Source organism: Scomber japonicus, chromosome 4 (assembly GCF_027409825.1).
Source record: "Scomber japonicus isolate fScoJap1 chromosome 4, fScoJap1.pri, whole genome shotgun sequence".
NCBI lineage: Eukaryota > Metazoa > Chordata > Actinopteri > Scombriformes > Scombridae > Scomber > Scomber japonicus.
In genome coordinates this window covers 28,887,013-28,913,593 of record NC_070581.1, presented here as the reverse complement: position 1 = coordinate 28,913,593, position 26,581 = coordinate 28,887,013, and the positions used below count along the sequence as shown (strand labels likewise).

At 38.0% G+C, this 26,581-nt stretch overlaps 2 protein-coding genes across 3 annotated transcripts; both read right to left on the bottom strand.

The window, feature by feature from the left end:
* Positions 1-425: 425 nt before the first annotated feature.
* Positions 426-10,441, bottom strand: tegt (testis enhanced gene transcript (BAX inhibitor 1)). Of its 2 annotated transcripts, none has more exons than XM_053318462.1 (10): positions 10,291-10,441; positions 8,328-8,437; positions 8,099-8,207; positions 5,941-6,061; positions 5,755-5,803; positions 4,316-4,413; positions 4,088-4,167; positions 3,895-3,995; positions 3,642-3,717; positions 426-1,617 (listed from the first exon to the last, which is right to left on the bottom strand). In XM_053318462.1, the coding sequence occupies exons 2-10, from the start codon at positions 8,381-8,383 to the stop codon at positions 1,594-1,596; spliced, it is 714 nt and encodes a 237-aa protein (XP_053174437.1). In that variant the 5' UTR covers positions 8,384-8,437; positions 10,291-10,441; the 3' UTR covers positions 426-1,593. The 2 variants fall into 2 exon arrangements, with proteins under 2 accessions (XP_053174437.1, XP_053174438.1); XM_053318463.1 differs by having other exon boundaries at positions 10,286-10,418.
* Positions 10,442-11,712: 1,271 nt separating this feature from the next.
* Positions 11,713-23,913, bottom strand: ctdsp2 (CTD (carboxy-terminal domain, RNA polymerase II, polypeptide A) small phosphatase 2). Its single transcript, XM_053318459.1, has 7 exons — positions 23,075-23,913; positions 19,158-19,321; positions 17,171-17,272; positions 16,578-16,634; positions 14,763-14,855; positions 14,252-14,437; positions 11,713-13,720 (listed from the first exon to the last, which is right to left on the bottom strand). The coding sequence occupies exons 1-7, from the start codon at positions 23,136-23,138 to the stop codon at positions 13,595-13,597; spliced, it is 792 nt and encodes a 263-aa protein (XP_053174434.1). The 5' UTR covers positions 23,139-23,913; the 3' UTR covers positions 11,713-13,594.
* Positions 23,914-26,581: the final 2,668 nt, after the last annotated feature.

Genomic DNA, 26,581 nt, shown 5'->3' with positions numbered 1-26,581 from the left:
GGACAGATGGAAGGAAGAACAGATGGAAGAAAGAAAGGAAGGAAGGAACAAAGAAAGGATAAAAGGAAGGTAGGAAGGACAGATGGAAGGAAGAAAGGAAGAAAGGAAGGTAGGAAGGAAAGAAGGAAGGAAGAAAGGGAGGATGGACAGATGGAAGGAAGTACAGAAGGAAGAAAGGTAGGAAGGACAGAAGGAAGAAAGGGAGGAAGGACAGAACGAAGAAAGGATAAAGGAAGGTAGGAAGGAAAAGAACACAGGAAGGAAAGTGGGCCGGAATGGACCCCTCGGCGGGCCGGATCTGGCCCATGGGCCGCATGTTTGACACCCCTGGCCTCAATAGTATCTATCATTGTATCGTATCGTACCCCCGTGTCTCTAAACACGCATCACACCCCTAATAAATATATCCCAGGAGAGTGACGTCGTACGTTTAACACATTTATTTGAGCAAATGTATCAAATTATTAGTTTTCAATTTTACATCAATAAAATAAATTCTTCACAGTATACACTTTCCAAAAAAAAAAATCATACCCTTTAAACATCACATCATCATTTTTTGGCAAACTAATTCCTAGACAACAGATATTTAGGAAATTTACAAAGTTGGGGGTTGGTGAGGGAGAGTTGGTCTGAGTAGTGGCTTCTTGCTTGTCTTTTAAAAATGGGGACAGATGGCTCCCACTCTTCCTCCTCCTCCTCTTCTTCCTCTTCCTTTTTTTCCAACCTGCCAACGTCCTAAAAAAATCCTGACTGGCCCGAGTCAGTCTCGAAGTCTGACGGGTTGTCGTGGTTACCAAGGTGTCGCCTATTCCTACTCAATAAGAAAAATTTTGGTCGACATATTTTCAAAAAAAAAAAAAAAAAAAGGGAACAGAAACGATTAATTACAGATCAGAGGGGAGAGAGGGGGATTATTCTTTAAAAAGGAGGAAATCTGTTGCCAAAAAAAAAAAGAAAAAAAGAAAAAAGGATGGGACACCGTACTGTATCTCCACTAAAAAATAAGGAAAATCTATAAATAATCAAAAATCAAGGGTTGTAAGTAGTTAATTACATGACTTCAAAATAAAAGAATCAGTCTCAGAAAAAGCTCACATGACTCGCCAAAATAAAAGAAGAAAAAAAAAAAGGAGTCTATCATGTTGTTAATTTATGGCACTAAATAACAGTAATATGAAAATCAGGAAGTGATGCTCAGCTTTTCTGTGTTTCTTTTTTTTTTTTTTTTTTTGGGGAAAGGGGAGGAAGGGAGGGAGTCTTCAAAAAGGGGCAACACTCCCCTCTACAGGCCAAGCATGTTCACTGCAGTGTTGATAAAACGGGTCTAGCATTATTATTATTTTTTAATATTGTAATTATTATTAGTGTGCCATAAAAACTTACATTCAACCTTTTTGTTTTGTAAGTCTGAACAGAAAAAAAAAGAATAAATCAAAATAAAAGTTCAGTAATAATAATAATAATAAGACCACATGAGTTAATTCAAGAAATGAAGACAGAGTGAAGAGTATCAAGTGCGTTTTGCGAGTTGTGCCGTCTGACAAGATTGTTTTTTTTAATTTCCAGCAACTCAAAACTTGTTTTTCTTTTCTACTTCTTCTCCTTTTTCTTGTCCTGAAAAAAGAGAGACAAAACAGAGAGAAAGAAAGAGAGGATTATTATTAGTTTCACAATATAAAAACACATTAAAAAGGAAAAATTCACCCAAATCATCAATAAATCAAATATAAATGTTATTTATAAAGCAGCTTTCATTCAGGTTAATAAGTTCAAAGTGTTTAACAAGACGATAAGAAGATGAACAACGAGTGACGACAAAAAGAAAAGGAATAAAAAACAATGAGGGAATAAAAACTGAGATGATAAAAAATGTTTTGAAAATTTAATAAAATGAGAGAATAAGAGAAAAAGTTTATTTAAAAAGTTAGAATAAGTGAAAAAAAAGAGGTAAAAATAGATTACAAATAGACGAAAGAAAAGTCAAATGAAATAAAAGAGTTAATGCTTATTTCTCTCTGGTGGGATCGAGCCGAGCCGAGCAGATAAATTTAATTTAGAGATTCTGACGTAAACGAGGTGAACGAACTCAGTAAACAAGTTCAAGTTTAATGAGAATCAGTCTGAGCCGGTAAAAACTTCACAGGGAGGTCGATGGATTCAAAAAGTAACTGGGACAGTGTTTCCTAAAAGACATGCTGATATTAAACTGATATTAAAGTTTATATGAAGTTATTCTGATGTAATTTTCTGTGATTTGTAAAACCACAAACTAAACTCAGGCTTCAAATCCAATTTAAGATCTTTTTAAAACCACTCACAATACAATTCGATATCTTTTTAATGATTATAAAATAATAAATTCATTTAAGTCAAGTTTTTTTTTGTTTTTTTTTTACTTGCAAAGCTCAATATTCACAAATTGATTTCAAGTCAAATGCGTTAAACTGACACGTTATCCATGATCAGTGTGATGGTGAGGACAGAAAAGAGTCTCGAGTGAAGAAGATGTTAGTCTGCGGCAGGTAAGAAGATATAAGTCGAGGCCTTTTTGTGCTTTTTTAGAGCTTTAATAACCTTTAATGACCTGCAGTTAATTGGTTGGAGGCAGAAATTAATATCTCCAACCGCAGCAGATTAAACTGAAGTGTCTGATTGTCTGATTGGCTCCAGTAGAGAGAAACAAGATCATCTTTTTTGGGTGATTTTTAAACCAGTCAGACGTGATATTTTGTATTTTTCTTGTCAGATTTTTCTACGTGTGAGCGCTCGTTTAGATTTTTGAACTCTTTAAGTTTCAGAGCTCCGTTGTTCGGTGTCTTCAGTTCATCTCATCACAGATAAATCAGTATCGGCGTACAAGTTGTCTGATATGTGCCGATATGTTTTTGAGGTCATTTAGCCGATTTAATGTATATTTGATCCTTTTTTCTTAATTCAACTTTAATACATATATGCACATGGGCTTTTTGTTATTTAGTTAGAGTTAGTTATATTTATAATTATTAAATTCACAGTGTAGTTTTACTGTTTCTGAGATAAAGTTTATTGTTAAATGGTAAAGAAGAAGGAGGTGGTGAGGGTAAAATATCACAGCTTTCTTTACAATCTCATTTTTATACTTGTTAATATCGGTATCGGCACTAAACTACACGTTAAAAGATCAAGTTCTTCATCTTTTTGGAAATCCACAAAAAATCAAAACCATCAACTATTTAATTTTTCTCTCCTTACTTTCTGATTTCTTCAGCCTGTCTGTGAACAGCCTGTTTTTTTCTTGCTTTTCTTTTTAAGAAAGGGAAAAATAACTTTCTAAAAACAGCCGGTGATTAAACAGGAGTAAATAATGCCAGGGACTATTTTCAGCTGCGTATTTATACACATTTGGAGGGTTAATGAGTATTTTCAGCAGCAGGACGGTGTCAAACACTAAATTAACACGTCATCCATTAACAGTCCAACACTGAGACTCACTGATGAGTTTTTATCAACAACGGAGCTTTTGTGACTAAGAGGAACACGAAGCTTCATATCAGCGTTTATTAGTCGGATCAGTTCACAGACGATCTTCTTCCTCTTTTTATGTTGGAGTTTTTGACCAGAACATTAATACAGAATATCAGTGGATTTAATGTTTGTACCTTATCGTTCATGGCGAGGATGACCATCAGTTTCCTGAAGATGGTGATAAAGTCGAGGAACAGGTCCACGCAGTGCCTTCAAAATAAAAGCATACACAGAGTTTATTTCAGGATCGTTACTCTGCACATACGTCATGTAAAACCTCGAGGTTGTAACTCAGCTGACGTACGAACGAGTCTTTTATTCTACAGGATTCATTTGCATCATATTTGGTTGTGTGGGTAAGAGCCGGAGAATAAAAAAAGTCCTCACCAGACGTAGTCCTTGTCTCCGTTCTCGGCTTTCTCGATGATGAGCTGAGTGTCGAACAGGACGAAGCCGCACATGATGATCAGCCCGAGGTACATGTGTGCCTGTCGAAGGAGGAAAAAATAAATAAATGAAGATTTACAAAAATAAAGTTCAATAAACAGCTAAAACTTTACGTGAGGAACATTTCTGTTACCTTAAAGAGCATCACAGAACCGAAGAACATGTTCATCACAGACATGAGGAAGAGGAGGGAGAGACCGGACATCAGAGTGCCTGAGGAGGAGGAGGAGGAGTTAGTGACATGTGAAGATGAAGTCTGCGTCGCTTCTCTAAAGGAGGAGACGCTCTGCTGAATGCTGTGAAATCTTTTGTTGTTGCATCTCTCTGATTAATAAATAAATAATGAATGAAGTGATTTTACCTCCCAGGAACAGGTAGCTCCTGCGTTTGGCGTAAAGAGCGCTGAGAGTGAAGCAGACGAAAATCACAGAGGTTCCCATGAAGGCCGTCACGATGATGCTGATGAGAGAAAAAAACAGAATACACTTAGTTTTATATATCGATTTATATGCTGATTATTGTCTTGATTTCATTCATTTGTTTATAAAAAGTCAGAAAATGGTGAAAAACGGTTGTTATAATGTCTCTGAGTCTACACTGACGTCTTCAAATGTCTTTTTTTCCCTCCATCAATTTCTGTTCATGATCATGTGCGACGGAAACTATCACGTCTGAGAAGCTGCAACCGGCAACTTCTGCTTAAAAAGTTATTAAATTATCAAAATTGCAGTTGCAGATTAATTTCTTGTTAATCGATGAATCACTGCAGCGCTCCACCAATCGTCACTAAAGACTCTTTTAATCAGACCGCCGTTTAATGTTTTCACTGTTTCTCTGGTGTGGTTTAGGAGTTGGGAGGTTGTCTCTTTACCTTGATGTCAATTTATGATTTTGTTGATTAGCTGTATACTTATATTGCTTTTTTATATAAATAATTATTTTAGGGTGGTTTAATGTGCCAAGAGACTACCATGCATGTCATCCTGGACTAATGGGGGGGGGGGGGGGGGTGACATATTTTTTCTTTTCCAATCTTGTCTAAATTTGTGTTTTTTATTTTACTTTTTCTCTTTCTGTGTTTTTTTCCGGTCTGCTTTGAACATGTATTGCTACTCTCTTGCATCCTCTCTTTTTTTCTTGTATGGTATTTTTGTATAATATTGTGCTGCTCCACTTTGAACAAAAACTAGGAAAAATGAGCATATTACTCCGGTTATAGCTACACGTCACTGGCTCCAGATGTCTTTTAGGGTAGATTTAAAAGGTTCTTTTACTTGTTTTTAAAGCTGTCAAAAGACTCTCTGTCATTCTATAATCCCTCACGTGATCTCAGCTCATCCACAGCTGGGTTTTTAAATATACATAACTACACCTCTTAAAAAACAGGAAGCACAACATTCTTTGATTATGCTCCAAAATGATAAAAGAGTCAATCCGAAGCTGTACGAGAAGTGAGCTCTGTGAACATTTTTAAATGACAGCTGAAAACATATTTATTTAATTTGGCTTTTAATAAATGTCATTTTAACTTAATTGTCTAATTTTACTAAATTTCTCTTTTTTTAATTGTTTTATTTGCTTTTGTATTTTATCTGTAAATGATGATGAAAGGTGCTCTATAAATAAAGTTTATTAGTATTATTATTATTAATATTGAGGGTTTATATAACTGTATTGTTTTTTTTCTGTATTAATTTTGACCCCAGGAGGAGTAGCTGATAAACTAAAGAGCTTTTCATGTTTATCTGTCACTCAGCCAGCTGTGTGCAGATGTTGAACATTTACTAATGGCCCACAAACCTTGGGTTGATACTGATGACAAAGTCCAGTGAGGGTCCGAGGCCGACGCCTGCAGAGAGACAGGAAGACAAACACTGATCCGTGAGTTCACTACAGACTGTTAACGTGACCGTGAGTAACCGATGTCGGCTCCGCTAGCACGTATAATAATAACTGTTTCATCTGCTCGGAGCTGCTTCAGTTTACCTGTGAGGAAGGCGAATCCAGCGAGGATGGCCAGTCTCTTCTTCTCTGTCTCGGGGTTGTGTGGCGTCATGGCGAGCCAGAACATCATTCCCAGAGAGCCGAGCACGGACAGCAGGCCGCCCTGAAAACACAGACACAGTCAAAACAGGGCAAAGACACCAAACACTCATTAATAACTGGGTTGAATATTTGCTGCTTTTTACTATTCAAGTGCTATTTGTACTTATTGTGGTCACCTCAGTCTTAACTTTCCTTTAAGCATATGTTGGTAGGTGAATGTGAACTGTGTATGTTTTGATGAATGTGTGTTTCGTTGTATATTTGTTACACAATAAAGTGATCCTGAATCTTGAATAATGAAATGTTTCAATCCCGAGCACTTAGTACTGAGTATTTTTTCATTTGTTTAAAAAGTTGAAAAAACAGAATCACAGAAATATAACACAGAAAATGGAGTAAATCAAATTATCTCATCATACTTTCTTTACTGTGTTCCTGTTTATAAATCAAAGACCTGCACTAATAACATCTTAAATGTATTTAACAAATATTTAATTCAGTTCAATCTAAAACCGTCTGTCTCAAAGTAATGAGGGGGAACGGTTAAAGAAAATGCTTAAAATGAATAAATAAATAAAAATAATCATTAATCTGGTATTAATGTTGACTGAAGTATTCGTCCGCCTACACAAACAGTCTGTTCAGTTTCTACGGGCGCAAACTGAATCTGTTTTCACATTAAACACGAAACAAAGAATGTACTCAACGTCTTGAATCACTCCATGTTTACTCCGCGGTGACTCTGTTTATAGTGTTCACAGCTTCATTCATGTTGAGTGTAAATATATTCACTAAGTAAAGAGATATATGTCGCCTTTAAAAATCCCTCAATGGAGAAAAAAAAAGAAAAGAAAAAGGAGCGTCCTCCACGACTCCCAAAACAACAATAATCACTTCTGCGTGACTCCACATATGACTGTAGTGACTCAAAATGATTGACAAGTGTCCAAAATCCTAATTTACTGATTAACTATTGAGTGTCTGTTAGAGTACGAAGCTCTGAACGAGTGAACGGGTGATTTTGGAAGCAGTCACTTCAGGAGGTCTCTCAGTGTTTTGTAGCGAACACTTTACACATAATAACTTTCAGGGAGGATTAATATAATTGGGCTAAAGATGATGTTCACTCGCACACTGTTTAAGCTATCATTGAAATGTTTCGAGTCCTCCCCCTCCTCACTCTTCAAAGCTGTGGTTATAATAGTTGTGAAGCTCCTTTAAGGAACAGAGCAGGGTGTGATGGGTGTGGTTGAACGGGAGGCACAGTACATAAAAGCTGCCATCACGCCTGTGGTTTCCTCACCTGCTGAAGAAATAAAGGTGGTTTGCCACAAAGTTAACGACAATAGTTAGTCAGACCTGAGCAGGCTCACTTAAGGTGGACTGACTCTTAAGGTCGAACCAGCTATTCTCACTTCAGTGTCATTCCCAGGGAAATGTCTGCCTGCTGAGTGTCTGAGTCGCTCCTGCTTTACTTCATTAATCCCAAAAGAGAAACTAAAACCTTAAAATGAGGTTAGATTAGGAAGGATAAAGTATTCATGTCTGGCTGAATTCACATCGCTGTGAAGGATCTGGACCAGAACAGGTAAATCCACTTTACATCTGCCATCAACCCTGAACCTTTCCTGCATGGTGTCAAATGTGAATTAGGAGCATGTACAGCGTTAGATCTGTCTGATACTTTAAATTTGGGCAAGTGAACCAATCAATGACTTATTTTACTCCGCAACTTTTTTTTTAATGGTCGCCTTGTCGATACTTTCATGTGATTCTTCTCTCAAACTTGTTGAATGTTTAAAACAACACAAGAACGACGGACGGCACCATGCAGCTCCACGGCCGCCACATTCCTAAAAATAATGGCCTCACCCCTTCTTCTTCTTCTGTTTAGTTTTATGGCGGTTAGCATCCGTACGTATCATCAGTTGGACTGTCCGCTGCTCCGTCTATTCCAGCGCTGCCACGACGTGAGTAAAAAAGGCTCGAGAGGCGTAAATGTTCCTGAATGTAGCTGCGTGTGTGTGAACGGTGAAAGTCACTCCCGTACAGCGTGTGAACGAGGCCGTAGACCTCTGCTGCGTTTCGTTAGCGTTACCTGCAAGAGGCGTGTGACGACATGGACGTAGGAGCCGGCCGCAGCCACAAACATACACACGGCCAGGCTGGAGTACACATTCTTCAAGTGCACCTGGGTAGAATGAGATCTGCACAAAAAGATAAAAGAAGAAAAAGAGTTTCCAGTAAACACCAAATAGGAGTGAAAGCAGATAAAGGTTCATAATAACTTACATCGCTCTGTATCATCCTGCTACTCATTTACTTACATTTGGGAGAACTTGAAGAGGGAGTCGAAGTTGATGTTGCGGTCAAACACGTTCATGGTGGAACCGAAGATTTGAGATCTGAAGAGATTCTGGATCAGACAATGTCTCCTCTGAAAGAGAAAGAAAAAAACAACATGAATACAGTGAAGGGAGAGAATTTAAAGTAATCACTGGGCGTCACTGTGAGCCTGAAGCATTCACAGATAACACAGGTGTGACCATTTGTTAATGATCTGTGATGGAAAACAACTAACTACTACATATATTTAACCAAGTACTGTAACTAAGAACAATTTTAAGGTGGGAATATTGTACTTTTAAATCAACTGCCTGCATTTAACACATATATGTACTCTTTAAATTAGGATTTTACACACAAAAAACTTGATAAAACTATAAATGCACTGTTATAGATTAAACTTCCCAATAATATAGTATTAATAACAATGATCCATTAATACAACAGGTGCCCAAATGAACAGTGAAATAGGCTTTTTTTTAGCAAAAGCAAATATATAGTGATTAAATGTGCCATAATGATAATAATAGTTATTATTATTATTATGGCACATATAATCACTATATATTTAATAATAATAACTATTATTATTATTACTACAAGATTGTTTCTAAGCCAAAAGTGTATGTGTATGAAAGGGATAAAGAGAAATAAGTAAACAGAAAGAGAAAAGTGGTAATTATTATAAAAGTCTGTCTTAAAACAACAGTCAGGAGCCTTAAATTAACATAGTAACAGGTTTTTCTTGCTGTAATCATTCCTCCAGTTCATACTGACTATATGGGAATCATTATACACTTACAATGTGAGTGTTAGAAGCCAAAATACAAAGTCCTCTCTTGTGCAAAAATGTATCTACAAGTTTATTGTGGCGATAATATGAAGCTTCAGCCATCCAACCTACTCAATCAAATAAGTCTTTTTAATGCCAAATTCTCCCTTTATTGTTTGGATTCTACTCAAACTGAACAGGAAAACACAAAGTAGATTTTTTTCTTGACCAAAAAAGCTGAAACTATGGAAGACATCTACTTTACGAAGCTTCAACCATCCAAAATTAGTCAAATCAAGTAGATAGCTTTCGTCTTTACTTTTTTTTTGTGTCAAAATTCCTCTTTTTGTTATTATACTTCAAATAACTCTCAACAGAAAGGGAATTTGACTGGGAAAAAGACTGTACATGTGCCAGATATCCACTATATAAGCTTCACAACAACTTTTAAATGCATCTTTTAAACTAAATTTTAAACTAAAACTGTGTGGACTTAGATTAAAAGAGGATATATTATTAGCTAGTAAGAACAGGAGGGCTTATTACCATTTGGGACACCTGACTATTGCTTTATTTTAAGTCTAACTTGTAAAACTATTAACCTTATCCTTCATCATTAACAAGGAACTAAGTCTATTTAATGCATACTTTCCTTTTAAGATACTTTCACTTGCACTGGAGTATTATAATTTTTGCATTAGATTACTGCTACTTTTTTTTTTACATAACTAAGCATACTATTTGAGTATCTGTACTTCCACCCAGTGTTAATGTTATACACACACCACTCAGCAGGTCACTGATCGGACCTTATGGGGACAGAAGTGCGTAGTTAGATGAGGGTTTGCAGCATTACACAACAGGCTAGAAATGTCAAACTAGCGCACAATCACATATTACACTTCCTACAACATACTAGTAAATACCAGTGTCGTTTTGATTGTTAACATATCACCCAGCGCGTTTTTAAGTAATATATTGTGAGAAATAGAAAGACAAAGTGAAGCAACATAAGACTGCTGTGTGTTTAGACGGTGATGCTAATGTTAGCCTGTTAGCATTAAACACAGGCCGCAGTCTCGTTCTATCGTCGAGTTCAGGAAAAACAAAAAAAAGACACATACTATAGGATATTATCACCGAAATTAAAATATAATAATATATTACCTTACCTCTCACCACTGCAGTGAACTCAAAGCTGTCAGCTGGGAGTTTCTTTCCTTCCTGCTGCTCCTGTGTTATGTTTTTTATGTGTGTGTGTCTCTCTCTGTGTGTGTCTATGTGTGTGTGTGTGTGAAGGTAATATTACGTGTCAGTTAGCTCCTACAGTGGCCTTAGTGATGTCACCATGGAAACGCCCAGAAGACCGTAGCAACGAACCCGACGGTTACAAAAATCTTAAATATACAGTTAAATTAGTCGGGTTTTTTTATGATTTATTCCGTATTAAAGCAAATATGTGTGTTTTCTAACTATTCACAGAGGAGCGAGTGACATAAAACATCTATATTTAAAAAAAATAATTAAAAGAAATAAAAAAGAAGCACTTCCTAGTGTGTCAACGCGGGCCTTTGTTTTTCCCCCCCGCACCCGCATTCTGAAGAATAAAGACCCGCCCTCCTCTTCCTCTGATTGGCTAGTACTCGATGCCACTGTCAGTTAGATTGGTTAGATTATGGCGATATCAGGATCAGAGCCAATCAGAGGCGAGTGTTCACAAAATGCGGGTGGGAAAAGAAGAACGCTGTCTCTCAGTCTGTACATCTAAAATGGCCGAAACCTTACTGTTAACCAAGCAGCGACTTTCTAGTTTTTTGTTTATGTTGCCTGAAAAGTTTTACGAATTTATGGCCAAGACCTCACGTTTCAGGAACAGATCTTTTACAGAAGCTGCTGGTTTGCGGTTACCAAACTGGACTTTACACTTCACAGCCATCTTTTACTTGTCACTATCATGTGTTTCATGAAACTGGACTCATGTATTGCAACATGATTTAATTATCTATTGCACGTCACCTTCATATCAGACACAGAGTTCATATTTTCTTTGCACAGTCAATATTTCAAGTTTTATATTAAATGCCACAGCTATTACTATTCTGTTCTCTAAATATATATTAAAAATTCAATTACAACTATGTTTATTTCACTGTTTTTACTTTTGTCTACTTTAAATATTCTTTCATATTTGGCAAATTGACAGATTTTAATTATACAGGAGTAAATTCAGAGCTGATGCAAGTTAGTGCAAGCTTGAAGTCAGTCACTGATGAGTCATAGTAGATGCAATATGAGTACGTAACAGCTCAATGTATATTTTATATAAACTCAATTTAATATTTAGACTTAATGTTGGTTATGGAAATAAATATGCATCTAAATAAAGTAGTACCCTAGTTATATACTATCACCAGTGGAAGAAGTATTCAGATATGTACTGTTGCCAGTCTCATGTTAAAGTTGTTAAAAGTATTAGCAACAAAGTGCATCAGAAGTATAAATATGTCTTGAAAACAAAAAGATTTAATGACTTTAAATGAAACTTAAATCATGTATAAGACGACATGAACATATGACTAATGGCACAAAGAGAAAAACACAAAAAGAGAGTAAAATATAACCAATTTTTATTTTAAAATAAAAACTGGTAGCACATTGTCTTTTTAGAGTTTTGGTCAGATCAGGTAGACAAAATGAGTTTTCTGATTTATTCTGATACACAAAAGACAAATTGTGACTGTCTAAAACAAATACTTTTGGTCATCACAACTGGTACATTTTCATCGTCATATTTGACTAGTTAACATGCAGACAATAATTGCATCAGACATTAAACATCGTAAGAAAAAAACCATATCACCCAGGAAACATACCCCCAAACAACAAAATATTTGTTGTAATGAATTTAAAATGGAAAAAAAAGGAAGAAAACATCTCTTGCATGATTGAATGTTGGATTTACATGTATTCATTGAACCGATTTAACTGCGGAGTTCTTTTTGAATAATCCATGAGCTTTTGACAGCAAAGTGTTATGTTACGTAGGCACAGATAAAACAGTTAAAACACAAGGCCAGCCTCAAAAGTAGGCGAATGGATTACAAATACAAAAAATGTGAAGCATTACGAAGTACTGGACAATACAGATTTTGGCCAATAAATATAGAAAAAACACGCACACACATGTTAAAAAAATCAGATTTGATATTTTCAAGTGTTGCACTGCAAGTACCACCGCCACATGGCATTACACTTGCTCTTGACAGTGTTTTCTCACGCCCAGCATGACACTCAGAGTGTGTAGGCCTACGAATCTCTGTTCAGGCAGAACACCATTCTCTGTCCGAATTTCTAAAAAGGCACAGTTTCATGTTGTAGTTTTTTTTGTTTTGTTTTTTCTTGTTTTTTTACTTTCAGCACTGTCAATATAAAACAAGTGCAAGGTTGTTTTTGTCATATAGTAATAAAAAGAAAAACAAACAAAACATCGTAACAAACTATTATTAAAAACCTGGACTGAAAACTGTGGCTTTTATTGGTCATCCTATGTGCCGACATATTCCAGTGTGTCTGCTTTCAACGGACCATCAAAGAAAAGACTTCGCCCTGTTTACTTAACTTAAAAAAAACAAAACAACCCCCAATATATGAAATATCAATCTGATTACTAATGATGTATATCTGCATGTTTTTTTGTAGAAATTCTGTTTATTGTACAATACAAATAAGTAAAATACAGATTTCTTTTTGTTTTGTTTTGCTGCTCATTTACATGTAAATAAGGCTAAATGTTAACATCTGCTGACTCTGGCTACTTGAGAGGTACTGTCCATGTCATTATTACATAACTGGGTTGCATAGAAGAACCATGATCACCGTTTAAAAATAGATTTCCTTATAAAACAACCTACAAAAAGAAGAAGAAAAAAAAAATCAATAAATGTATAAAATCTGGTGGAAATTTTATTAAAAAAAGAGCTGATGTTTTTTTTTTTTCTTGTTGTTGTTGTTGTTCCATAAAAGGCACAATAATGAAAAACAATGTCCAAAAAAGTCAAGTCAGGGCAGGCAGGCTTCTGCTTTGGCAAAAGAACCACTTTTTAATATTCATTCAGAGTAAACTGGAGTGATTGTGACGGGACTGCTTTGGTTGCTTGTTTCCCACTCTTTTGTCTTAGTGCCTTCAAATAGTGGTTGTCAATATTATCAGCACCGAGGTTCAAGAGGAAAAGGCCTCAAATTGCGATCTATAGTTTCAGCTGACCCATTGTGTGTTTTTTTTTTTCTTTCTCCCAGGCTTGGTATTTCCTTTAACACCCCTCTCAACCCTCCTAATACAATTTTCTAAAACGATAGATGATTTTTTTTTTTTGTGCAAAGGCGAAAAAACTCTTATTCTCATTGTACGGATCTATTGTAGTCGATAGAAGAGCTCTAAAGAAAGGAGCTGAGCAGAGAGGGTCCCCCCTTGAGAGCTTAATGTCCGCGCAGCTCGTCCAGCCGGGTGTAAACGTCGTCGGCTTGACTCAGTTCCTCGAACACGGGCAGAAGGTTGAGCAGCTCGGCGTCGTCTACGTCGTCAAACCATGACAGCACGGGAACCTGCGGGGAAACCGAAGAAACCGATGACCTTTAAACGCACCACTGACTGACTTTTCTCAGCTAAAGCGGTATATTCAGTATATTTAGAAAGAAATATAGAGATGTACTATTTAAATCAGTCCTTAATCTGTCTTGAGTGTGTCGTATGTGTTCAGTTCATGTTCACGTAAATCAGGACGAAATCAGAAATACACAAAACATTCAATGTGATTGAATAACTGTCAAAAAGTCAAAGTCAGAGTCTGTTAATGTGATCAATTTAACTACTTAAACTATGAGAATACTGTATTTAGTTTGCATTTCCTGTGACATATTAATAAAAACTGATCAGTTGTTGCTTTAGAAAATCGTCAAAGTCAAAACAAGTTTGGTAAATTTCTGTTTTAGCACTAAAAAAAAGTTCTCCTGTTAGTTGTGCTAGTTCACTTTAAACTAACTCTCGTCCTTGAATTTTTTTTCCAGAACTAGACGAAGAGATCTACGAGCAGGTGCTGCAGCTACATCTTTTGAAGGACGGAATCAAAAACTCACAGCATTATTAGGGTGAAAGATGTAGGAGGCAGGAGAATTGTCCAGGATGAGGGTTTTGTGGAGGTCTCTGCCCAGACGACTCAAATCTTTAACGTAGCAGCCCTGGTGGAAAACACAAGATTCCCGGAATAACCGAGTCCTGAATACGCCACACTGATCCAGCAGGTCCGTCACTGGGTCTGCGTACTGAAGGGGGGGGGGGGGGGGGGGGGGCAGACGACAGGTAGGGAAGCAGGTGAGGGACAGGTGGGGAAATGCAGGCTAATGAAGCATCTTCTACTTCAACAAAAACAAGCTAAGAAATCACATCACACATCCAGAAGAAACTACGGCCTTTATAAAAAATAAAAAAAGAAGGGAGGAGGTCGTCTAAATAAGGCGACTAACTGCGAGAGAAAACAGAGCAACATCTGATAGATCAGACATCACATCGCACATCAGACAAGATATTTATGTGCTGAATAAAATATTGAGATTTATTTATTTTTTACTATTTCAGGATCTGAAGTACCTTTGCGAGACTGGCTGTAAACAGCACACATTCAAACAGCTCTCCCATTCTCTGCAGGAACTCGTCCACGTACGGCCGCTTCAGCACGTACACCTGCGGAACAAATACAGCGTCAGTGAAGAGCACAGCGGCACAAAGCTAATCTGTGACTGTTCTGATCATCGATTAGTCGTTTCAATCATATTTAAAAAACCAGTCCAGCTTCTCAAATGTGAAGATTTGCTGTTTCTTATATCATATATACTGTAAAGTCAACTGAATAGCTACAAGAAGAAGCTGATTGAAGGCATAATGATGTGTTACAGGAAATTTGGAGGATGTGTTTTAATTGTTTTTCAGTATTGTATGTTGTTAATTAATACTTTAGATTATGGTGACTTCAAAACTTCTCAGAGCTCATTACTGACTTTACATATCTTAACTTTTTCATTTTTAAAGCCATTTAACTTCAAACTGCTATCAGACAAAAACACCTACACAGATCATCTTCAGCATCCAGCATCACTACAATCTGCTCTGAACTTGACAAAAAGCTGCATTTCTTGTATTAAAAACAACCCAGGCACTTGAATAAACCGTCATATTAGACCTTCAAACATCACATTAACCCTTACATACTATTTAGGGTCAGATTTTAAGATCTGTAAAAACACCCTATACACATTTCTTTTAGCTGTACTTTTACTAATGTGACCCACAGTATATAAAAATAGAAATAAAAATGGATCTTTTTTTCTGTGCAGCTCATGCACATTTTTGTATGGAAATGTACAAAATAGACCTGTGTTTATTGAAAGAAAAAGAAAAAAAAATCAAAAATCAGCATTCAAACAAGCTGCTGTATTCTTCATATCCTATACAATGTTCTCCTGGGTCATAAATTGTATTTTTTTCCATAAATATACAGAATGACAGCTTCATTAAGGACTAATCAAACATGTATTAATGACTGAAGGGGGGTTGATGAATGTGAAATGGTACAGAGACTAATTATGAATCAAAATATGAGCCGTATGTAAGGGTTAAATACGTTTCATGAAGAACACAATAAATAATGTATGTGTAATGTATCTCAAGAGACTTCCTGCTTACATATAAGTTAAATAAAAACCAAAAAAAAAACAAATAAATGAAAAAGTTGCAACCAGAGTAAACAGTTGAATCTGCGGGATTATTTAAATTTGTGCCATCAAACTGGTTCGTTGCGTCCTTTTAGCTGCTAACGGCCCGTTCCTGAAACAAGTAATCAAGAATAGGCCGTGCCAGTGTTAACCAGCCTATCCTGGATTACTTGAACCAGGCAGAGGCCCACAGAGGGGTTCCTTTACCAGCATACACTGGGGGTCGAGGGTGGGGGAAGGAATCACGTTTCTGAGTTAAGTACATTTCCACATGTCGAGATGTGGTGAGAAGCTCTGGGCCCCCTTTAAGTTGAACGAATGATCCGCAGCAGGGTGCGAGTTGAGCCTTCTTCACAAGGAGGTTTCATAATACAAAACGCCATCACTTATTTATAAAATCTAAAAGATGGACTCCTTTTTTCCCCCCTCTTTCTTTGCTGATGCATCCACTTCCACTTCTTTCTCTTCAACATCTGGCCAGTAGAGGGCTCCGTGCAACCGTTCTCACAGCTTCAACCTGGCTGATCAGTTATGAGACCCATCCCTTTTTTTTCTCCTTCCTTTTTTTTCAGCTCGGCAACCGCTGCAAACACATCAACACAGCACATACACAAACACCCTCCCCCCCTCCTCTTTACCCTCCTCACACACACAGCAAACACACTCTCACACACACACACACACAGTAGTTTACCTGGTGTGTGGTCCCCTCTATCTCCACAGGCACGATGAAGTCTGCATTACTAATAGGCTGGAGGGAAAGGAAGAAGAAGAAGAAGGAGAAGGAGAAGGAGAAGAGATGGTTGGCATTGCTGGTTTTCACATGAGCGGCCGCGCTGTGTACATTCACATGGCATTACATAACAACTCCAGAACCAGACTCCCCAACATCGCTGCCATAAATAACAGCGCATAGCCTACACAAACAAGAGTATAATTCATTTCTCCACACACACACACACACACACACACACACACACACACACATGTGATTGGGGTGGTTTTTTTGTGAAGAAGCTGATTACAATCGCAGCAGAATCTGACCAAAGACGCACCGCTGCAACAGGCCGCCAGTATATATATATTAAAAACCTGGATAAACAGTAATTTACCTCACTTCTAATCTTTTTTTTTTTGGAAGAAGAAGCTCTCACTCACTCATTCTCCTTGAAATAACATCACTACAACTATGCGCCTGCTTTCATTGACATAGAGAGAAAAAAACAAAAAGATAAGCCTGTTTTTTTTTAGGCTTTTCTTGTGGTGAAGCAAATAGTTTGTTAATACCTTGAACGAGCTGTGCACCAGGGTTTCATCCAGGTCTATGACCACGCATATCTTCCCCTGGTCCTCGGCTATCACCTCAGGCAGGAGGCTGGGTTCGGACAGCTGTGGAGAACACACACACACACATCCACATCTTTATCTCTTCATCTGTGATGTTTTTGTGTGTCTAAAAAGGAGAGCGATTAGTCCCCGAATGTGCAGTTATTCATATGAAATGACCACTTGATTTTACCTCTGGGAAATTAAAGACGTAAGAGTTTTTAGAGAGGTTCGGTTTGGCTTGAAATAACTAAACTTGAATCATTATTCTGTATCAGCTTCCATGTTGCATATCTTTAGGATTAGCATATTTATGTCTTTCATTATCCTTTCCCTGTTAAAACTGTGCGGGGAGAGAGTGCACATTACTGCGATATTATAATATATGTTTCAGATTCCTCCCCCCTTTTCCATTTTTTGTGGTAGATTTAGTTTCATTTGAAGCTCTTTTATGAGGATAGTGAAAGTGAAATTAATTATTAACGTATTACATAACATAAGTGGGTTATCCATTATCTACCGTTTCGCTTCTTATCTCCTCCTTCTTTTCTGTTTTTTTAACGTTAGCTGATTAGTTTCTGATGTCAATTCTTACTATTTGTTAGCAGTAGTTTGCGTCGTTTTGAACATAGCAATCTGAGAGGGGAGGGTTGATAGTGGGTGAGGTTAAAGGGAGGGAGGGAGGAAATATGATATGTTTCAAGCTGTATTTGTTTTACTTTTATAATCCCTTTTAAAAAAAAATATATATCTCCAAAATAAAAGTATCTGTTAAGAAAGTCAAATTAAGATGCACAAGCAACAATGAATGACAACGATCTTCTTTCGAGAGTGATGTAACACAACCCCCCCCCCCCCCCCCCGCCTCCCATTACTGATGTTTTAATTCACTTTCATTTCGAGTTGGGAGAGAGAGACAATAACCAGGCCTTACTAGATGCTACTTCCTGTTTTGCTCCTGATGCTGGAGAGACACACCTCAACAACATGAGCAAACATGGCATCTCATTTATAAAAGCCTCTCCACCCCTTCTCCTTTTTTTTCCCTCCTCCCACATAGTAATGACGCTCTAATCAGCCTGACAGCGTTCACCAGCGTGGCCGGCCGTGTGCAGCAAGCGCTCCAGGCTTTTTTTTTTTCTCCACCTCAGCAATTACAGGGTGGTTGGTTGGTTGATGGTGATGGTGGTTGGGGGGCGGTAGAGGGGGGGCAGCACAATACACCATTCTCTGCCCCTCTCGCTTACTGTCTGCTTAACCCTTAAAAACAGGCAACGTGCGCCAGGAGATACATACAATATATACATTTTTTTATACCTTAATAGAGGGCAAATGTATCCAGGTGGAGAAAAAACTCATTAAAATCCAAAATATACAAAATATTTAAAAAAATTATTTGTGGTAATGTTTACTTTAGGTGCAAATGAGATGCCTAGCAACATCAAAGTAAATAAGAAAGTAAATAAAAAGAATAATTAACATCTTATTTTTCACTCCTTTAAAGGATTGATAGTCTCTCTCTCTCTCTGTCTCTCTGTGTGTTGTTATATTTTGTCTTTCGTCCCTTATCTTCCTCTCAGGATCGAGCGTGAAGCATCAAAGCCGTTCCTCGTATCCGCAGACAGTTGCGGTTAACTTTCAAGATGTTGAGAGACAGGTGAAGTCGTGGTTTTAGTGCACAGTTGTAAAAAAAAAAAAAAAGAAAAAAAAAAGAAGAAGGAGGTGCTTGAAGAGGATGATAAGTATGTTTTTATGATGTTTTGTTTATTCCTGCAGATAGTCAAACTATTTAAACACCACCTCTTTTATGGCATGAGGTGCGTAAGTGGAAGAAGGAAGTGATATTTTAAAATAATGTTTAAAAAGGGGTGGGATTCAACTCTCTCAGGTCTTCAAATTGTGTATGTGTGTATAAAATATCGCTGGAATAAAAGAATAATAGTGTTACCTTGACAACCGCCCCATTTTCCTGTGACTCCAGCAAGGCCTGCTGGGAAGGCGGTGGTAGCGGCGGAGGTGGTTTGGGGCCATCCTGAGCTTGGAGGCAACAGAAGAGCGCTTTGAAGATGTTACAACTCCGAGGCTGTTTCAGGGCAGACCGGCACACCTGGCCTGTTCGAGCAGCAGCGTAGAGAGAGAGAGAGAGAGAGAGAGAGAGAGAGAGAGGGGGGGGGGGGAGAGAAAAAGAAAGAGAGACTTTCATGAGAAAAAAACAAACATAAGAAGAAAAAAAAACAAGAAAAACTGCAAATGTGTTCAACATGGAAAAATGCTAAGTGAGGCTTTGATTGACAGCCCACAACTCATGTCAGCTCCACGTCATTTTAATCTTTTTTTTGCTCCGCACATAATAAAATAAACAAAATCTTGATACTGAAAATACTGAAAAAAATCAATTAACCCTTATGTACTGTTCATATTCTGACTTCTAATTAGTGTATTAGTAGTCAGTCATTATTAAGTGTTTGATTAATCCTTAATCAAGCTGTCAGAGTGTGTATTCTGTATATTTATGGGGAAAAAAGACATTCACAATCACTATTTATGGTGACTACTTGCATATGGGTCAATGACGTGATGCAATCCACTGTCAATTGGTGTAACCAGTGTTTTTTCATAAAAATCTGATTATATAAACAGGAAAATAAATGTGAACTACAATGTGGAATAAATATAATCCACTTTTAGCAATGCAACATTATGTTTTTTTAATAAATTTTACATCATTTGTCACAAATTATTTAGAAAAAATGTTTGTTTTTAGGATATGCCGTGCTCAATATTGACAAAATGCTTTGAAATTTAAGTAATACTCCAAAAAATGTTCTTTTCATTTGACATTTTAAAATGAAGTAGTACACTTAAATACACTGTAGGTGGATAACATATTTAATATTCATAATTCTTCTGTGGTTATAGCATTTGACATTTTCAACAGCATTCAGTTTTACTTTTGGTTTAAAAAATGGTGCAAAAAACAACAAAAATACAAAATGTTCATTTCACCAAACCTGATTCTGCTTCTGAAACTGTTTTTAAGATATTTTTTAATTGCTCATCTCGCCAACCCTTACTTGTCACGGACCCATATACAAAAATGAGCATCAGCTACACAAAATGTCTTTTAAAAATGAAGCATTTTGTCTCCATTTTTGAATACTGTGGCTCACATTAGGCTAAAAGAAATGTCTAAAAGGGTTTTTTAAAGCTCTCAAATGTAAAAAAAAAACAAAAAACAGTGAAATTTGACCCTGAACATGTACGTAAGGGTTAAAGAAATTATTGCATAATTAGACGTGAGTTGCTTGTAACATGTAAAAAGTGCACCTAAAAAAGGGTAGCATCCATCTGTCTACAGAGATCTCTCTCTCACACACACACACACACACAGGCTGCATGAAGTCTGTTTTTAATGCCTCTGCTGCTGTTGCTGCTGCTGCTGGAAATGGCTGGTACATGTTATATAATCACAGAGGGCGGGAAAACCCACACTTTTCAGCAGCAGTACCTTCAACAGAAAACACAGACAGAAAACATTCCAACCATTTTACACTCCCGAGACCTTTTTTTTTTTTCTTTTTTTTGTAGGGGCCGACCTGGCAGCAGCACTGACGCTGACCAGAAGGAGCCTGACATTCAGTCAGTCAGTCAGTGAGCCGGACACGCAGTCACACCTCAGCGCTCAGTGCAGGTCTTTGATCAGCCACCGTAAACCCTAAACCCGAGGGTGTCCCAACCAGGCAGCTCCATTACCAAAAGAGGAGGAAAAACACTTAATTGATGTGTCTCAGCCTAGCTTTGCAAGTCCTCTCTCCTCAATGTGTGTGTTTATTTATTTATTTTTTAATTATTACTATTATTATTATCCATTTTTTTGTGTGAGAACTTGCAAAACAGCTGCAGGACTTATACCCACCACCAGGTAGCTGTGTAGTATCGTAAAAACACACTTGATTCTTTACTAGAAAGAGGAACTGTTGATAAATGATACAAAAAACAGGTCAATGTGCCCTTGTAAAACCTCAGTGTCCACGCTGACCCTCGCTGCTCTGAAGACACCGGTGTGTGTTACACAACAACAACAAAAAAAAGGGGGGGGGGGTGTCTTCATCTTCATTTTAATCCTTTCTCTCTCCCTCCCCCTTTTTAAGTAATGCAAACCTTTCTTAACTCCTTACAGCCTTTTTTTTAAAATCAGGATATTACACAATCCACATGATTTGTAACCCAGTAGATGTGGATTTCTGATTGCCAGTCAGGTCTATTGATTGAGTATTGGGGCCATGTATGACATAACACATACATTATACACCACTCTGCTCTGCCGGCCATGTTTCTTTTTAAAGAGAGAGAGGAGAAAGAGAGAAATAATAAGATTAAATCCCCGCAGAATGAGAAATAAAGCATTTACAGCTACAATAATGATGCATGATGTTAATAAGGAAGAGGTGATTTAAAAAAAAAGGCTCTCTCTAAACAACAAAATCTTTGAAACGGTGCTTACAATGGGGCGTGTGCAGAGAGAGAGAGAGGGGTGTGTTTGTGCATTCCTCTGTCAATACCGCGGCACCTGGTATTTCTATACAGCCCCCTCCTCCTCCTTCTTCCTCTTCTCATAATCCACAGCTACTCCTCTTTACAACTACCTGCCTATAATATGCTTCATGTTGTTTGCTTGTGTGTTTGGGTCTTTATTAAAACATTTTTAAAAAAACATAATCAATGCTACTAATTCATGACCACTACCTCCCTCCTCCTCTTTCTCTCTCTAAAATGTGAACAAAACCTCCAAAAAAAATGTGTAGGTTTATAAATGAAGAAATGAAGAAAACATGGTAGTACAGTGCAGTCTGCAGTGACAGGAGCTCCTCCTCATTGCTCATGCTGTACCCAGTGGTGGTGGTAGTAGTAGGGGTATATGGGGATGGTGCCAAAAAAGCTGGAACCTGACCCCCTTTTCTTTTTTTGAAATTATTATTATTTGGGGGGGGGGGGGGGGGGGGGGCTGGCCATGATGATCCCCCACCACTACCAGCTACACTGAGCTAAGCAGAGAGAGAAAGAGGACTCACAGTGATAATCACAACACCACATGTTGTTGAGAAGCGGGCACAGAGATTTGCACAGTAAAAAAAGGGAGAGAGAGAGCGAGAGAGAGGAGAGCACCCACTGCACAAAAAAAAGGGAGAGAGAGAGAGAGAGAGAGAGAGAGAGAGAGAGAGAGAGAGAGAGACAAAAACAGGATCAACAATAGCTAAGCTCTCTGGATGGCAAACCCAGTGCGTAATGGAGACTGTGAACTTAAACTTGAGCTCTTATTAAACGCCATAGGAATAACTTGCCCATGCTAAAATAAAGGTGAGACATTAAAAATAGTGCAAAATGTTATATTTTTTATACCTATGGCGCTTTTTTAATGTTTAAATCTGCAGGTGATCAGTGAAAGGAAATGAAAAACAGCTCAGGTTACAGCTTCTAGTGAGTAAACAAGCATGGAGGCTTGATTTTTAAAAAGTGATTTTAGAGGTAAATGTTGTAGATTTGTTTGGTAAATGAAAAAAAAAAGGAGGGGGGAGGTGGAGAGAAAAAGGAGGAGGAAGGGAAGGGGGGGGGGCAATGCGCCTCAGACCGCGCTCAACCAGCGTCCGCAGCGCTCAACTGTCAAATGGGCGCACTACAGGCTTTATACTGAGCACTAATTCAAAAATAAACAAATAATTCAAATAAATACAAACCCGCCAAATCGAACCACATGCATTGTTGTTTAAAAAAGTGTTCGATAACATACATAGCAACAACAACCATAACAACCACCAGCACCATAACAACCAGCACCAGCAGCAGCCGGGGCCCGCCTCACCTCACCTGTTTTCGGCGGTGACACTTGAACGTCTTCTTTCTGCACTTGGGTGATAACAGAACTTTCCATCGGACAATCACGGAGCCCTCGAAATCCTCAAATCCTGTCCCCGAGCACTGATGGGCATCCCTCATTGGGCTTCTTATGGACGAGTCGACTCAAATTATTCACCGAGGCTAAAAAAACTTGTCATCCGCCTCACCGACACACACACAGACCGAGAGGGGAAGAAAAAATAAAAAATACACCGCCAGAAAGATGGAGAGAGAGAGAGAGAGTGGAGGATTTTTATCTTCTTCCTTCGTTTCTTTTATTCCTCCGCCGTTTCTTCTCTCGGAGGTCCGCCTTGGGTAAAGGGGGCAAGGCACTTGGATGTGTTGTTTTTTTCTCTCTCTCTCTTTTTTTTAGGGGAGCCGTATCCCTCCTTATTCGAGTCTCGTTTAAGCTCCGTCGTCTCAGGTTGTTGTTGTTCTTGTTTTGTTTTTTTTCCTTTACAGTTACTGGTAAATATCGCCCCCCCCCTTCTTCTTCTTCAACCCGACGCTGCGAAGTCCTCACTTTAGCACCAACAACATGGAGAATCCAGGCGAGAGAAGGAAAACAACCGAGGAAATGGGGCAAGGGAGGGATGGTTTCAAGCCGCCCCCTTTACTACAGATAAACAACATCGCCCCCCAAAAAGGCCTTTTTAAAGAGCGACGGGAAACGGCCGAGAATCAATCGCCGGACTCGGTTTCCGATACCGAAAAACACGGATTCCCGAGCGAAGTTTGGTGTAAAATGTTAGTTTAGTTGTTAAGCGAGGGTTTTGTTTTTCTACGGTTGGGACTCCGCGGGCGCCTTGAAACGGTCACCCTGCGCTGATTGGTGCGTGCGCGTGGGGGAGATCGAAGGGGGGAGGAGGGGGAGGGGGCGTGGCTAAGGCATTCCATCCCGTCCCGCACGCGCCGCTTCGAACACATTCCAACGCTGCTTTTTTTTTTTTTTTTTTTTTTTTTACACAACGACGTCACGATGTTTGTTAATTATCTACAAAATAAACAAACAAACAAACATTAACCAGCGAGGATTAAATTAACATATAAATGAAGACAGATGGCCCATTTATGTTTGTTTTATCTTAATTTGTACACAAGGCTATCATTTAACGTTGTTTTTTAAAATGATTTATTATCTGTAAATATTTATTTATGATCTGCATTTGCTTTATTTTTTATTAGTTAATTTGATCTGTATGCAACTTCAGTAAATAATTAACTATTAGCCTGAATTATGTAAGCAACCCCCCCCCCCCCCCAACATAGAGCCCGACCAATATATATCGTCAACATTATCTGCCGATATTGGCCTTTTACAGATATATCGGTATCGTGCATATTTTTTTTTTGCAAGCTTTAAACCTTTACCGCAAAGGTTTTACTCAATCAATGTTTTATCTTGTATTTTAGACTTGTTTTTATATAGTTTCCTCTTTTAATCTATTTTAACTTTTGTCTCTTCTTGTTTGTTGTAATATTTGTTTTTTTAACAAACTTGCAAACAAGCAAACAAGTAACTTGCTGTACTTGTTTGCTCTTGTTTAATTGCTAGTTTGCTAGTTTTTTTTTCTTTTATTTAAAATTATTAATTTAGTGTGAAGCTTACTATCTTTATCATCAAGTGTTTATTTTTTTTAAAAATGTGTGTTTATATATATTCTGTATAAGTAAGATTATCGGCCAATATATCGGTAGAAAATACAGAGAAATGTACTCTCTAATATTGGTATCGGCATCAGCCCCAAAAATCCAGTATCAGTCGGACTCTAATAGGTAGATTATCAGTATTTGATGATTGATTGGTATCCAAAAGCAGCCATTTATACCTTACTCACATATTTTACTTTACAATAATCCTAAAATTCGTGATTCTTACGTGTAAAAATCGCAATACAGTATCTTCTGATTATAACCCCCGCCCCCCCCAAACCCCCAAACTATTACTTCTGCTTTGTAGATCGTAGCAATTTAAATACTAGAGTTGAAATAGTTAAACTACACCTACTTGTTCCAGCATGTACTCCAGTTTTTCTTCATGTGAAAGACTCCCACAGCCTCCACTGAACACCTCCACATGAGGAGGGTTTTTGCTGGGAGACCTTTTTCTTGGTCCACCAGTACTTTCATGTGCAGAGGTAACAGAGGACAGAGTGAAACCAGTGACCCAGGCTCCTTCTACTTTCTCTCTCACTTTTGCTTCCCTTTAGTGACATAATTGTAAAAAAGAAACTGTTTTTTCGCCTCGCAAACTGTTGGGGGATTTTTGCTTTGGGGAAACCAGTCATGTTATGGCAATCACCAAACATTTGTGCAACAACACACTCAGGCTCTAATGCAGTTACATTAGCATAAGTCTTGTTGCCGGGGAGTGGTTGCATCATGTAAAATATAGTCATAATATTAAATCAGCTCTGTTTAGACTAGAGGAAGTGTTATTCAGATCTAAATCCAGTGATTCATTTGAAAAAGCTGCACACAAAAAGTTGCTGCTACTCTTGTTTTTAATTAAAATAAGTCACCCTTAGCTACAGGCAAATCCTGAGTATTTTATAATAATTTGTTCACTACGTCGAGCAGCTGCAGCTAAAACGCATTAGTTATACCTTGTGCAAATAAACAGAAGAGGGTTTGACATCATGTTAGGCAACGTGGTCCCCAGATATTTACAGCGTGGAGGTTCTGCAGTGCCTCCTCAACCCCTGGAAGTTAAAAAAAAAACAAAAAAAACCCCCTCTGAGTAAATCACAGTGATCCTCTTGCTGCAGCGCACAGAGAGCAACTGTGATAGGAAATTAAGTGACAGATATTGTTTTATTTAGTACATAAAACACAAGTATGGATGATATAGTTAACTTCATACATACTTGAGACTGCATAGCTGAAGAAAACAAGACAGAAACAGATTGAAAAAAACCCAAAAACCTTGTTAATAAAGGAATAACTCCACATTTGAGATCTATACCCATACCAAACAACAAGCAATAACTACACATTTGAAATCTGTCTACCCCTTTCCAAACACATGTGGGCCTATTACACCACGAGCTCAGCCAGTGCCCACAGTGGCCACAATGCAAGACATAAACAAGAATGGCCCCGCTGTTTGCATTCCTGGTGTCTGACATTTTAAGGCAGCACTGACAGATCTGTGTAAAAATATATACAAAAAGTATGGACCGCACAGCTGGAAAATGTCATGTGGTTTAAAGTTGATGCCACTGTTTACTAAATCAACTTGAAATTCATTATCTTTGCCTTCTTCTCCTTCTCCTTCTCCTTCCTTCTAGTAGTGTTGCATTCCTCTGAGAAGACCGACAGATAGAAAAAGAGCGAAGGGGTCAACTGGTGTTTGAGGCCCCGGGGGCTGAGTGTGAGGGTGCTTACAGTTCAGTACACCCCCTGGAAAATCTGTCCTTAGAAAAACACGTGACTTCAAAAACATGAAAGAAGACAACATCTACATCTGATGCACAA